Here is a 15,271-nt window from a genome sequence, read left to right on the forward strand (position 1 = left end):
TAAAATTTATACAGCAACTAGACCTACTTTATAAAAAAAAGGACATGAAATGCCACTCTCTACAATACAGGACCTTGAATTAATGAATTCAATAGCCATTACCAACTGCATACCAACAAGCAAAAGATAAAAGTTTCCTAAATATCGGATTGAGGCAAATTTTCCTGTCAGCCATTTTCTTCTGTTGCAGTTCGTTCCTTTCCGGGACTACATTGACCGGTCAGGGAACCAGGTCCTGAGCATGGCCCGACTGGCTAAGGATGTCTTGGCGGAGATCCCTGACCAGCTGCTGTCCTTCATGAAGAGCCGAGGGATCGAACCCCGACCCCCTCTGCCCGCCACCTCTGACTCACCCTCAATGTCGACCACCACCACAACCACCTCTGCTGTCCCCAAGGAACGCAACATGCACGCTTGAAATAAGGGCAGCGAGCAGAGCAGTTTGATAGTCAGAGATATCAGCAAAGGGAGATGTGTATTTGTGTCTCTGTGTGTGTATGTGTGTGTTGCATGGTTTCAAAGTTGGTTGACAGGAACCAAGTCAGGATTTCCACAGCGAACTGAAAGAGACACGTACCAGAAGAGAAGACATTGCTTTCAAAGTGGTAGTGAGGATTCCTCCAACAAGATCATGACTGGAGGTGTAGAAAACACACTTTTTCAATAACTCACAAACTGCATTGCAATCAAAAGCTTCAGATGTAGTTTAGCAATCATCCTCAGTCATGAATTCTAACATTTCAAATGAGTGACAAAGCCATTTTTTAGCCAACACAGCTTCTCCTGCAGAATTCCAGTCCACCTTTCCAACCTCCCCATTTCAGTTTCTGTGACATTGTTCCTACTCACAGTGATAAGAGAGTCGGCTGTAATAGAGAAATAAATCCTGAAGTAGCTGGGCAATTGATTTCTATCAGCTGTAAAGAGAGACAGCGCTGACGCGTATGTCCTTTCCTTGTTTGTTTATTCTCAGGGCATTTTAAAGGTTTGATAGCAACACACAGGATCTGAAAATAGAGAAACAGAAAATGAGTCATGTACCTGTTGTGGTATCTAAGAGCCAATGGACACCAGTTATTTTTATTGCTTTATGATAATGTACAATATATATTCCTGTGTACTGAATGTGAAATTCAAATATGTTTCATGTAAAGGGGTTGCGGGAACAGCTTGACGTTCCGAAACACCTCCATTGCGAAACCCCTCCATTCCGACACACCCCACTCCGACACACCGCTGTTTCGAATCCAACTTTCAACTTCCAATTACTTCCCAATATGGTTAGGGTTAGGGTTAGGGTCAGGGGTTCCACAATAGCCTTTTCGGAATAGCGGGGTCTTTAGAAAAAATGGGAAACCACGCCATTACGATGAATGGAAGTCTATTTTTGGAATAGCGGGGTTTTGGAAAAGCGGGGTGTAACCAGGGGTAGCGAATGCTCTACATTTCAAGGTCAACATTAGGAAGACAGAGTGTCTGCAAGTCTAAATTAATCCCACTTGGACACAAAGGGAGGTTGCAAGCACCTCCTGAAAGAAGGAAATATACGAGGCCATGAAATTGGCTCGAGATAGAGAACAGAACTATCCTCCACTGCAGCTCCTCCGCTTCCACCTCTCACCATAGAATTTAACATTATCAGAAGGTTCACATTTTTTCAGGCTTGGTTGCAAAGCTGAACATAACCATGTCTGTGTGTTCTGCTGCCCCCCATCTTCCTCTTAATTGTCATTTTCTCACCTGGGTCATTTGGGATGAATCATTCATTTGGTGGGTGACTCTAGTTCTCAAGCTTTCTAGCGTATGAACCTGTTTAAAATGAACAGAGCTGGTCAGTGCGCATTTCACAGGCCAGAATACTTCATATGTAGCAGAGAATGTGTGAAAGCGTTTAGGTCACCTTTTATTTTCTCTATTTCTTTACTTGTAAGAAGACATAAAAACAGTGAAAAGAAGAGTGAGGTCTGGTGTGTGGTGCGGTGTCCAAGTCACTCATACTGCTTTTCAGGGAGTGCAATTTGCCGACTATTTTTGGGAATGTATGCACAATTCCCCCTCATTAGTTCTGGTGTTACATATTTGGCTGTACAGTATATTTCCTTTGGCTGTCAGTCAAGGTATTATCTCACATCGCCGTGTTGGAGTTGTTCCATAGTTCATATTGTTCCAGGACCATCATTGCAACTGACCAATCACATTTTTGTAATGTAACAGCCTCGAATGGCAACTAACACACATGGGAGAAGTTATCATTTGTAACATGTGGTAAACGTTTTGAAAGATTCTATTTAAACTAGGGATGTCCCGATCAGGTTTTTTTACCCCTATCCCGATCCGATACTTAGCCCTAACTAATATTTTCCTAGATAATACAGCTGCATTAAGAAAAAAATTACCTGCATCCAAACTGTTCTTTCATAGGATTTTTAAATTTTGTTGAAACAAAGTAAATACTTTCATATGGCTCTTTCTTATTCTGCATATCCTATTGCAACATTGTTTTTTTTTTTACAAAAACAACCAAGTAGGCAAAGTCAGTAACTAAAAAGTGTCTTTGGCTCTTATCAAGCTTTGTAGTAAAACTCTCATCTGTTAAATCACCTTGTAGGTGGTCACAAACTTTGCTGTACATCTCCGGTAAAGGCGGTATCCGAAATGTAATGCCGAGATGGTAGGGCATACCAGGGATTCAAAAACTCCAGAAGACGGCGAAAACCCTGATCCTCTACCACGGAGATGGGCTGGTTATCCAGAGCGATGAATTCAGTTACCTTCTCTGTAATATTTTTGGCCATGTCACTGTCTCGAGGATATTTCTCTTTCCTTTTGAAAGTTTCCGCGAGTGTTTCTTGCTTCGGTGCCTTTGCCTGTATTGCTTGAGTGAACTTGTTGTATTCCTTTGAGTGTTTGTTTTTTATGTGCTATATCAAATTTGTAGTATTAAATGTAGCTCTTTTGTTACCAGCTCGCGAAACGGTCGTATTGCATATGTTACATGTCGCCGTTGGACTGCTTTCACTTTCTAATTAAAAATGTTTCCACACTGCAGACATTTTATCCACAGGGTTGCCAGAGTAGCGTTACGCGCGCATCTACGTTCTGCCACAAATTGTGCTCCGTTTACAACAGCTGACGTAAAAAATAATCGGGCTTGGGTCCGCGTTCAGAATTGCCGATCCCGATCAGTGAAACAATGCCCATATCGACCCAGATCCAGATCCTGCATATCGGCTCGGGACATCCCTAATTTTAACCCAATGTTTTTCGAAACTTACCCATTTGTGTTTCCTAAACATAACCAAGTATTTTAGTTGCCCAAACCTAACCAAACAGTGACAGAGAACTGAAAAGAAGCATAAAATAATAAGTGAACTTCGCGTTACAATAAGTGAACAGTGTGATAATATGTTCCAATGCTGGTCTCCTGAGCGCAAGTTCTGTGCTCAACCCATGAAATCAAAACGTCTCTGGCTCAAGATGGCGATATCAGGTCAATCAGGGCTCATCAGCTACAATATTAACAGGCTCATTTGCAATGAATGTTGACTTTTTTTTTTAGTATTATCCTTTTTGTGATTTCATTCCTTATGCTTTTGTTGTGTGCATGAGATAAAAGCAAAAGGGAGCTGGTGCTTGTGTAGAAATCCTGTTTTTGTGACCCTGTAACAGGTTGTGCTCCATTATTCTCATACACACTCCTTAGCAGATATTGTGCATTTCAGTCAAAACTTTTTGTCTTTGAACTTTGACACTTGTTGCAGGCTTAGCAGAGAGGAATGGTTCAACCTGACAGCATTACAAAAGTATAATGTTAATGAGGTCTACAAAGCCAATAATAACAGTAATGAATGCATTCATTAGGATGTGTCTGGATTATTAAGCATGTGCCACACCTTGTATCAGAAAGGAAATGGATATGTGGCCTTATTTCTGTCATAATCCTGCAAGTTTGAGCGAGGGAGGACTATTTTTATATGACAAAACAGGAAATCAATGTTATTTTGCATGCTTACTTGGCTGATATGCTGCCAATGATGAAAATCTGTATCTTTATTCATATCTGAAAATGACTCCAAACAACATTCCTACATGTGTTGACGTATGTACTGTGCAGGAGCATTCTTTCTATTTCTACTGTTATTGTGTACAATACACTTGAAGGAACTGCCAATGTAATAATCCAAAACATATAGGAGATACATGAATAGTAGGATAGATTTGTATCACATAGAGTTTAAAACATGCATGCATGTGTGTGTGTTATGACAGTACACCAACCCAAAGTCACATAACCTATTGGATATTTTTGTATGAAGCATGTTGGGCTTTCTATACAGTGTGTACAGTACTAGTTAATGACACTGACAAACAATACAGTGCTCACAGCATCTCCCCGGTCGAGTATGTTCTGTATCGTCGACATGTGGCTCAAATGTCAATACATCTAAAGTGATGTACAGAATATTTTGTGAACAGTCTTCCTTATTCCATTTTGTCCCTCTATGATACTCTATCTGTTGTCTGTCTGTTTGTTTTGTCTCCATTTGTGTTGAGGTCAGAGTTTAGTTATATGTTTGGCAGTGTTTTCTAGCTTTTGCTTAGAAACCAAATAAATATATTATTTGAGGCTCATGTCTATTCTGTGCATAGCTGTGTAGTCTGTTAATATTTTGACAGTAATTACTGGGGTATGTTAGGGGCTGTACAACAATTATTAAGGGTGAGACATTATGTTTTGCTTGATTAATGGCAGAGTAAAAAGTGCCTTAATAATTATTCACCCTAAATTTATATTTTAGCCTTCCCTTGATATATTAATGGAAGAAAAACAAACTTTAAATTGTATCTTTAGTGTGTTATGGATCATGAAGGTAAGCAGAGGAAAACAATCCTGTCTGTGTTTTGGGGCTTTATTTTAGCTTTTCCTTTAGCCTGCATTATAACATAAAGTAGGCTAAAACTTTTATTTTTAAAGTTATGCATTGAGTAAGCCAATATTTAAGTTAATGTTCAGCTCTTTATTTAGTATCTCTTCAATGGAAAAACATAGAGTGGCTGGAATATTCATCAATATGATGTGTTTGACATGAAATTAAAAAAAATTTAAAAATGCAAATTTCACCTCTAATGTACACATTGGTTATATATATATATATATATATATGTATTACGATTTTGTAATTGAAGGAGTGGATCCAATGAAAATTTTAATAACTGCGGAGAAGATCACACTTTAAAAAAAAACAAAAACACCCTTCTCCACTATACCTTTCACACAGTCCCCTTAGATTACTTTACATACAGCCAAAACAGGTAGGCCACGTGTTAGCTTGCATATATAAAGTTGTCAAACTTTGTTATGGTATGTCTTTGAATGTGAAGTGATTTTACGAGTGATTTATTTTACTTGATAGACCCGTTGGATGTTTTTTTTTCCTACTACATGCTTTTACCATCCGCACCACAATCAGAAGAACAGTGAGTCTTGAATGTGTTGTCTAAACCCCGAGGGTGCCATGCTCTTTAAATCTTGGTTCAATCGCGGAGGAGATAATCTATATTTCTTCTAAGGAGGACTTTTTCCAATATTGTATAGTACTATACTGCCACTTAGTGGAGATATAGTGACAAAAACACTGACTGGGACTGGAAATGTTGATTCCTCAAGAAATGAAATGTGTTTTGGCCTCACATTTCATTTAAAGGTTGGATCATTGGCCTATTGCTGGTATAGATCACTTAACTATATTGATAAGTGCTACTTACTGATAATAATAAATCCAACTCGGATCCACAGCTTCAAAATCCACTCCAGAGTTTCAATAAAGTAAATGATCGGCCTTCAGTTGTTGTTCGCGGCTCCTACCTACTATGCAACGATTTTACAGAGCTACTATGCACAGTCTTTGTTAAAGCTGTTACCCTGAACAACTTGTCGGAGTTGTTATGTCATACAGCTGTCATAGAAATAGCTAAACATAGCATTTAGTGTGTACGGCGGTTTAAACATAAGCCTATGGCTTACATGCCTTTACCCTCCTAAATGTTAAGTGTCTAAAAAACCTACCCTGGAAAGTTTTATGATCGAACGTTATACAGAAAATGCCGTTTCACGCGGCTTTTATTTGTTAGCAAATAAATAAACGCAACATTTTAAGTCGCTCCAGCAGTGATAACGGGATTCCCATGGTGACCATGAAGGCAGCACCGGGCCTGCTGTAAACTGTGTCGTGGCAATCTGGATCGCATCTATCTACAAGGGCGGGTCTTTTCTGTGTCGCTGCTACAGGGATACCAAGATGGAAATGCAGGGGCTTTCTGATGCCCAAAACATTCACTCTCAACATGGCGCCCTACATAGAACTATTCCGTCTCGACTTCGACCAGCCACAGGGTCGATACCTCGTTTTATTTCCACTGAAAACGAAGCGGACAGACTACTGGAGTCGACTGAGTTACAGAGTAACAACAACAACAACAACAACAGGCCGAGGACATCACCGTTTCACCTACTGGTGGAAAATGGCAGCGGCACGGCTTGTTCGCCTGTCACTGAACCACAAGCAACCAATAGACCAAGTGCCGGACTTCATAACGTAACGTCAAATACAGAGAGGGAAAATGAGCTAAACGCGTTGCTTAGTTCGCAGGAGTTTGGAAGGACTGCCTGTAAATATGGTGTAGAGAGCGGGGATACTATATTGCAAATGGCGCTGCCTCTTTTTGAAGGGGAAGAGGAATCGATGCCGCAGCGGCATTTAACGTTACCGACTCCAGTTTTACGGCAGCAGCGCGAGGACTGCGCCTTCAAGCAGCCCTCTCTGGCCAGCCACAGCGCTACTGCGCCGGGGAGCTTGAATAGGGCGGACAAAACCACGAAGGAATTGTATGTTGTTTTTAATGTCGTCCAGGAGAATGTCAACGGTGAGGCCAACAAACACCGAGCGGATATGTCACCCGAGGACGGCGATAAAATGAAAGGTAAAAAGCCAGAGTGCTCTAAAGCAAGTCTCGGTGGCTCCATGGAGGTGGGAAACAGCAGCGACGTTAGTCTCTGTGAATCTAATGACAGCCTGAACTGTCTTGATACACAGGTCCTGAAAAAAACAGAGCATGTTTTTAATTTGATAAACGACACTTCGACTGTGGCCAATGCTAAACAGACTGTCTACCGCCACACTGTCGAAGACGTTGTTTTGACGAACAAATATGGCGATAAGATTTGTGGCCAGATTTGTACCGAAAACAACGAAAGCAAACAGGTTAGGGAACTTTCGTCGCACTCCCGTATTGACGAGAGCAGCGGCTTGGTGACAGGGAGCTCTGGCATCGTGGATGCCATGGACACCTCGGACTTTATTTCAGACTCAACCGGGCTGGTGGACAGTGCAAACCCGATCACGGCCTCCACAAGTCCGCCTGCTAGTGAGACATTTTCCGGAACTATCACGATCAACAACCAAAGCATCATAGTGACCATAGAAAACGGGATACTGACTCTCGCTGCTCCACCGGAAGGATATGTACACAAAGAGGATGACATGGTCAGTCTAAAGGAGCACTTGGGCATGAAAGATCACGAGGATATTGTTCTTCTCAACTATGATAGTGGCACGAAATCTATCGGGAAGATCAGCACGCTGGCGGTATCGAGCTCCAGCCAGCAGGACGAGCCCAGGCCCGGTTTGTCTGTGAGTGACTCTGAGCTGGCTCTGGTGGATGACTGCTCATTGTCGGAGCTTGGCACTTCTCTGGACTCCTGTCCCATCGTCAAGCAGGAAGCTGGTGTGCTGTGTGCTGTAACAGAAGCTGATCTGGTCACTCCGCACCCCAAAGCCACTGTGGCAGATTGTGTCAACGGGGACTTGCAGGCCGTACCGCTAATCAGGTTTAAGAAAGAGACTGTGGCCTCGTTTGGCTGTCCAGAGCCGGGCTGCTCCTGTATATTTGACACTCGTCAGAAACTCAAGGTTCATCTCCTGAACCATGCCGAGGACCCGCGTCCCTACCAGTGCACCGTGGAGGGCTGCGGCTGGGCTTTCGCCACCTCTTACAAGCTGAAGCGGCATCTTCAGTCCCATGAGAAGCAGCGGCCACATACCTGTCAGTTTGAAGGTTGTGGGCGGCGTTTCACCACAGTCTACAACCTGAAGGCTCATGTCAAAGTCCATGAGCAGGGAAATGCCTTCATCTGCGAGATCTGCAGTGAGAGGTTCCGTAGCGCTACAAGACTCACCAATCACCAGAGGGTCCACTTTGAACCGCAGAGGCCGCACAAGTGCGAATTCCCAGGTACCACAAGCTTATTTTTATGTATTTATTTTGCTTCTGTTGGTGGAGTACTGTACAGGTACGGGATATAAATCAATCATAGCATAGCCTGATTAAAGGAAAAGTTCACCCAAAAATGTAAATCAAGTCATTATCTCTTCTTCCCATGCTGATGGAAAGTCAGGTGAAGTTTTGTAGTCCACAAAACATTTCACAGCAAAACAGGCTTGTAGCATTCTCCTCAACAATTGGAGTAGCTGGCGACTTGTTTTAAAACGCAACCAAAAAACATCAAATGGCTCCATACAGCTCGTCTGCTTTAATCCAAGTCTCCAGAACCCCAGAGATCCGAAACTGACGCGGTCAAGCTCATGCACCCACTTCAGACTGGGTGCATTCTTTTAGCTTAGCAGCTAGATGGAAGATTTCGGTTCTTAAAGGGGTATAAATATAAAGTATTATAAAATGTCTTTTTAAATTAATTTCAGATATCTGGGCCTTGGAGAGCCATTTTAAAACAAGTCTCCAGCTACTTCAGTTGTTTAGGAGAATGCCGTTTTGCTGTGAAGCTCCATAAATGATTAGTGGACTACAAATCTTCATCTGACTTTCCATCAGCATTTGGATGAGTGAGAAAAAAACTGTTCAGAAGCCTAATTTTCTCTACACGGAGCATGCAGTGGCCGCTCTTGGTGAAGCCCATTTGTTTTCATTAAAAGCCTTTTCTATACTATGTCAGAAAAGTGGATCTTTAAAATCCCATTGTTGCAGTAAGCTAGATATGAAAACCCTCATAGTGTAGGTGTGGGCACAATCTTGGTACAAAATGCACTTCACAGTTTACCATTGTCTTCCATGTTCTCCTCTGTCCTTTGCAGGCTGTGAGAAGACCTTTATCACCTTCAGTGCCCTGTTCTCCCACAATCGCACTCACTTCAGAGAAACGGGCCACTTCACCTGCACCTACCCAGGCTGTGACAAGACGTATGACAAGGCCTGTCGTCTCAAAATCCATATGAGAAGTCACACTGGTAAGATGATATCAGAATACAGTGTCTGTAATATTGATAAAACTTCCCACTGTTGGTTCAGGAGGAACGCTCTTATCGTCTTTAACCGGACCGAACAGTGAAAAGTGGCTGTGTTTAAACCTGTTTTTTAAGATGCACAATAGTGAGTATTCAGTCCACAGAGATGTTTGAGGCAATTTTTCTTGAAGTGTAAGTCATTCCTCAATCACATGATGTTGTGACTGTGTTGCTCTCTGTTCACTCATTTCAAGATGAGAGCAGCTGTTAATTGGGCATTTTTTCCAAACCATATAATTATGTAACAAGTAACTGACATTTCAGAAAATGTGTGCCCGAATCCTCTGAACTGAAGTTGCTCTGAAGGAGGTTTGCCGTCGACATTGGTCTCGGCAGATAAAAGTGGGCCAGCTAGCAGAAAGCCTGAGTTGTGACCAGCTGATTTCTCTTAGTGATACAGGTCATAGATCCTGTGCACTGGTATACAGACTTCTAAATAAACTTTAACATTTCTGTTTCCAGGTGAGAGGCCATTTGTGTGTGACTCGGAGGGCTGTGGCTGGTCCTTCACCAGCATGTCTAAGTTGCTCCGTCATAAACGGTAAGAGCTCATTAACAGATGCTTTCCCCCCTCAGTCTTCCTGTTGTATCTCTATTTGTTGTACTCATAATGATGTGAGTTTGTACGTGTCTCACTGACAACAGTCTCCTTCTGTTTGTTCATCAGGAAACATGATGATGACCGACGCTTTGTCTGTACAGAGGAGGGTTGTGGGAAATCCTTCACCCGTGCAGAGCACCTCAAAGGTCACAGTATCACCCATCTGGGCACCAAGCCCTTCCAGTGCCATGCAGAAGGTATGGAAGAAAGTCACTGAATATGCATGTTTATTTATTTTTTTTTTGATCAAATGCAACTATTTGATTAGTGAACAGAGAAACAGCTTTCTTTTTCTTTCAGTCGGTAATATAAATAATTGTAACTTATGTGGTTTGTCTCCTTTCCATTCTTTAGGTTGTAATGCCAAGTTCTCAGCACGCAGCAGCCTGTACATCCACTCCAAGAAACATAAGCAGGATGCCAGCACCCTGAGGACCCGCTGTCCTGTGGCCAACTGCTCCAAGCACTTCTCCTCCCGCAGCAGCCTTAAGAGCCACATGCTCAAACACCACCACCTCAGCCCTGGTCAGTAACCGGGTTAAAACTACTCAGTTTTCCTCTCTGACCAGTGTGTTGCAACTAACAGGTGGCTCTATGTCTCTGCAATGTCATGCAGAGACATGGTGCTAAAATATAACAATCTCCAGGAGAGATGTTTGGCGTGTATGACTAAATGTTTGACTGAGGGAGAGGTCTGCGACAAATAAACATGTTTTAGACAATGTAACACGAGCGACACACGAGTTGCAAATTAGACTACACCACCATGTTTACATGCCAACACTTAAGTTCACTAATGATGAAACACAAAAACATTCAGCAATCTAATGTAGCAAGGCTGAGCTCACAAAGGCATACAAACATATTATTGGGTATGTGAGAAGATGATGTAGTTCCTTTTAGAAAATGGAAATCTTGTCTGCCATAGAAGCAGTTATTTAATGTCTGTTCTGGTGTATCACAACCAGTAAGTGGCCAGTGTATGGATACTAAAAATGAGGATGACTTTTCCTCTTCAAACTCTTTGTGATAAAGTATTGTTGTGGCTGAATCAAGGTGGAGTTGGTGCCAGCTTTAGGATCATTGTTGGTGGAGTAAAGAAGTGTTTGGTTTTGTTGGTATAAAACAGTTTTACTAAACTTTATATAATAATTAATTTCACTACAGATTTCTGAGAAAATTAACTATCTTACAACTCTGAAACCTTCCCCTCTCCATCCCAGATGTTCTTAGCCAGATGGAGACAACGCCCACCCTGACCCCCAGCAGCGAGCTCATCAGCTCCACCCCAACAACAGTTGCAGGACCTGGTATTGCCGGGAGCGACCAGCTGACCAACTTGGACCTCAGCTCTCTTTTTTCTGCTGTGCCTGGAGGCACTGTGCCCACAGCTGGCATCGGAGTTGGAATTCCTGTTGGTGGGAGCAGCTCCAGTGGTACTTTCACCATGGACCTCTCCCTGGTCAGCTCAGGCATCCTCACCATCGACCCCTCCTCAGTCAGCACTGCACTCGGCACCGGTACTAGCACAACGTTGGCCAAAGCTGTGGACCCTCTTATCCTAGCAGCCAGTGCTGACATGGGCCCCCACCATGGTCTGGAAGGAACAGTGGGTGACGTCCTCCCCCCACAGGGTACTCTCAATCTGGATGATGTGCAGACAGTTACCCCAGAGGCCCTAGGGACCCTCACATCCCTCGCCATGCAGGGTGCTGGTGCCTCTGTGGACCCCACTCTACAGCACCCACTCAGCTCCTCCGGTACCCTTAGCGTGGAGCCAACAGCCTCCCTGGTGGTTGCCCCTGTTGCCGAGCTGCTGGCCTCACCCTCAAAGGTGGTGGATGTGGGGGGCCCTGGGGGATCGGGGCCTCTGTTGGGCTGTGTGGAGGTGCTGGGGCCTCAGGAGGGAGGAAAAGTCCTCACCCAGTTTGTGTTTCCCAGTCACAACAGCAGCTTCAGCCCACAGAAAGAGCAGGAACTCAACGCAGTGTCACCAAGCAGCTTCCTGGTGAGTCTTTTAAAGAGAAACGCCACCATTTTACACACAAGTTTGTCTCCAGGTTTTGGGAAGAACTGCTACACATATGAAAAAAGGGTGTCTTCAGTGTCTCCCAGAAGTAGCCGTGTAAAGTCTGATAAATGTCCTCAAGCGATGTCACTTGAGTCACTACTTCTACTATGAAACCTGCTAATCTCTGCCTGAGTCTAGAGTCTCATGGCTGAACACCCTAAACCTCAATTGAACTAATGGCAGTTAAGTGGCTTTGTGGACTATGTAGGCATCAGATTTTGACAGGAAACCAGAACAAAATGCATGAAATAAAAATATATCTCTTTTATATATAAATATATCTATTTATTCTTTTATTAAAAATACACTGTCCATCTGTTAAAGGAGTGTGATGCTAAATTGACCCACATTTCTAAGGATATGCACATTCGTCTTTGTATTCAGTGGTTTGAAAGCATCTACTTTTTATGAAATGGCACAGATATCTGCTGCTATGAGCTTGAATGTTGTTATACATTCTTTTGTGGTTTTGTTTAACTCTGTACTCGTGTGACAGGAGAGTGGAGGTTCAGCCAGAACTGACTACAGAGCCATCCAGCTGGCCAAGAAGAAGAAGCAAAGAGGTCCCTTAGCCTCCCCTGGTGAGACACATTGACCAATGTAAGACTTTTGTTTAATGCTCTTCACAGTACATTAGTGAGTGACAACCGTGTTCTCTATATGTGATCCAGGGAGTTCAGCATCAAGTCAGAGAAAAACTAAAGGAGTGAAGACTGCCATGGCGCCTGCGCCAATGGCTCCCTCTGGTGCTCGTTATGGAGAAGGAGCGGCAGCAGCTAATGGGGGTCTGACTCTGCGTGACCCTGTCACCGGGGCCCAGTATGTCCAGATTCAGCTGCTGCAGGTGAAATCTCCAACACTTTATTGTTTCCCAGCTGCACTGTGTGTACATCTGATTTAGCTGCATTAATTAAGAGAGAAAATAATATGAGAAGTATTTTCCAAATGGGATGATTCTGACTGCACTGAGTAACATTTTGAAAGACATGCTGATCAGAGTGTGTATACACAGGATGACCCAGCCAGTGATGGTGACCTGGCCTTCCAGCTGAGCTCGCAGTCCTCCAGCTCCCACTCTCAGCTCACTGCTGACCTGCCTGTCAACATCTTACAGGTGACAGAAGTCTTCATTTACAAATTCTGATGCCTTTTATTAATATTAACACTGTCACTAGCTTTAATAAGGAGTCGCACAACTAAATCTAGTGATACAGTAAGGTAATACTTCACAGCAAGGTAAACTGTGGCACAGTGATATCTTATTTTATTCCATTCACAAAAGTGAACTCATAGACACAGTGAAACTGTAATATTCAGTCAGTTCTGATGAAAGAGAACTGAGCTCTGACTGTCTCCTCACAGGAACCTACAGTGATGACCGAGGAAGACAATGGTTCTGACAACTCTCAGTTCACAGGAAGCACAATCAACCTTCAGGACTTGGAGTGACCGCCACAGAAAAGCTGCAGCTCAGAGGCCAGCTGCAGTGATGGACCTCTTCACTGTCCACAGTTTACAGCAACAAACTAACTCTGAGATGTTGGACTCCATCAGACAGTTGCCTTGTCTTTTCCCCACGACTTTTTAGACAAGTGATTAAAGTTTGGGGTGGGGGTGGACGTGAGTCCAGAGAATGCACCTTGAGAAGAGGAGATGAGGATTCTTTGTTCAGAAGATAATTATGTGTTTATTTCATAAGTCCAGTTTGTACCAAAATCAAGCCTGAGAGTGTTCACACGTCAAAGACGCATGTGAGACGCTCTGTCCTGTGAGTTTTGACAGTAATGGTGTCTATTCCATGGTGCCACATTGCCACTCATGCACACACTGTGCTGTCTGCGCTCCAGTTGCCTTACAGACACCTCACGCAGTGCAGTCCTCCACCGGCCAGTTATCTGCTTTCTATGTTGCTATTTTGTTTTCTTATGTTTTAGAAGATTTATTTTTCTATGGCAGCAGTAAGTCCATGTTGAAAATATGCCTGTTCATGTCTTTATATACAGTCTGTAATAAGTTACTTCCTTCTTGTAATTATTGTATCTGTTTATTTATTATTAAGCTGTGGGTTTACAGAATGGCAGAGCCAGACACAGAAGAATTAAAGAATCAAAGCACAATCAGAAAGAGCTTGTGGGATGGCCTTCATTTTACCTGTTTACTGAGATGAGAAATGCCATGTTTGATTTGGACAAGATCAAAATGTGAGGATTGAAACGATTCACAAAGGAAACCACACCTACACAACTCTGTCTTGTAACCAGGAGTTTTGCAGTTGTGTTAAGCACACTGAATGACTAATTAGCAACGGGGTGACACATTACAAGATGTCGTACAGGAGATGTGACATGGGACAAAGTTTTTTGTGTGCTGATTTGCACCAACTCATAATTGTAACATTCCAGATGAAGGTATCGGCACCATATTCAGTATAATATCCTCCAGCGCTGACTGCTGACAGTGGTCAGTGGCTGTGCAATCACGACAGCAAAACATTTACTCAGTGTCTTGTTAGGACAACATAGATTTTTACAAGATCCCATTCACATTATAAGATATTTCTCATTTACTATAACATGATATATTTGTTTTGTGAATAATGAGTTTTGGCAGCTCTAACAAGAAATGTTTTTTGTAAAAATGGAATGATTTGCTATCTTGTAATAATGTGAAGTCATAACATGAACAATATGTTTTATAATGCAAAAAGGATCTTGTGAAAACACGGATAGTAAGCAATGGTTTGTTTCTTATAGTGGTGGATGATTAGAATTCGCTGCCGTAGATAATTGATCATAGTTTCATTGTCAGTGTGCCGTTGAATCAAGATAAACAGTGAAGTCAGATTCACAACAACAATTTCACACAACAATCTTAATATTGACATCTCTGCAGACTTAAAGTAGTTGTTTCTCCACTTTTTGAAAAGAGTTGTGTATGTTGACACTTAACTCCTTCCTGTGTCTGCCACTGAAAACGTCTCTGACTAGGGTGGAGGAACAGTGCCATCACCCTGTTTTAAATGGTCACTTGAAATCCTGCAAAGGAAAAAAATGTATGCAGCCATGCGTACTAGGTAGTTGTTCTATGTTCAAACCAGCAGGTGGCATCAAAGTCGTTTGTATGGGGTTCATAGAGCAATAAGCAGCTAACACATAGATGTGCTGCCACGAGCACTCACACAAATACTGTAAGATTATTATAATTATTTGTTCTCTCTTAACCTGCCATCTATCTTTTTGA

General features: G+C 42.6%; 2 protein-coding genes across 3 annotated transcripts in view; both read left to right on the forward strand.

Annotated features, from left to right (window-relative positions):
• LOC311255056 (copine-9-like) overlaps positions 1-4,627 on the forward strand; it is a 345,151-nt gene extending 340,524 nt beyond the window's left edge. For both annotated transcript variants that reach the window (XM_084349210.1, XM_084349211.1), the window contains one exon: positions 191-4,627. In XM_084349210.1, the coding sequence (XP_084205336.1) occupies positions 191-418 (228 nt within the window). In that variant the 3' untranslated portion in view covers positions 419-4,627. The remainder of the gene's footprint in view (positions 1-190) is intronic.
• Positions 4,628-6,209: 1,582 nt separating this feature from the next.
• LOC311255054 (zinc finger protein ZXDC) lies at positions 6,210-14,427 on the forward strand. The gene is made up of 10 exons (XM_084349207.1): positions 6,210-8,292; positions 9,150-9,302; positions 9,822-9,900; positions 10,027-10,157; positions 10,315-10,485; positions 11,184-11,968; positions 12,528-12,612; positions 12,703-12,875; positions 13,044-13,145; positions 13,394-14,427. Exons 1-10 carry the CDS (start codon positions 6,300-6,302, stop codon positions 13,478-13,480), a joined length of 3,759 nt encoding a protein of 1,252 aa, XP_084205333.1. The 5' UTR covers positions 6,210-6,299; the 3' UTR covers positions 13,481-14,427.
• Positions 14,428-15,271: the final 844 nt, after the last annotated feature.

The sequence above is a fragment of the Pagrus pagrus genome (genome assembly GCF_965226575.1).
Source record: "Pagrus pagrus genome assembly, chromosome: 3".
NCBI classification, from domain to species: domain Eukaryota; kingdom Metazoa; phylum Chordata; class Actinopteri; order Spariformes; family Sparidae; genus Pagrus; species Pagrus pagrus.

What these genes read in the sequence shown, in the direction of transcription:
- LOC311255054 (XM_084349207.1), top strand. Translation starts at nt 6,300, where the DNA reads ATGGAAATGCAGGGGCTTTCTGATGCCCAAAACATTCACTCTCAACAT. An exon ending in AGGTCCCTTAGCCTCCCCTG is followed by an intron (nt 12,613 to 12,702) that starts GTGAGACACATT and finishes TATGTGATCCAG; the next exon opens with GGAGTTCAGCATCAAGTCAG. An exon ending in TGCCTGTCAACATCTTACAG is followed by an intron (nt 13,146 to 13,393) that starts GTGACAGAAGTC and finishes GTCTCCTCACAG; the next exon opens with GAACCTACAGTGATGACCGA.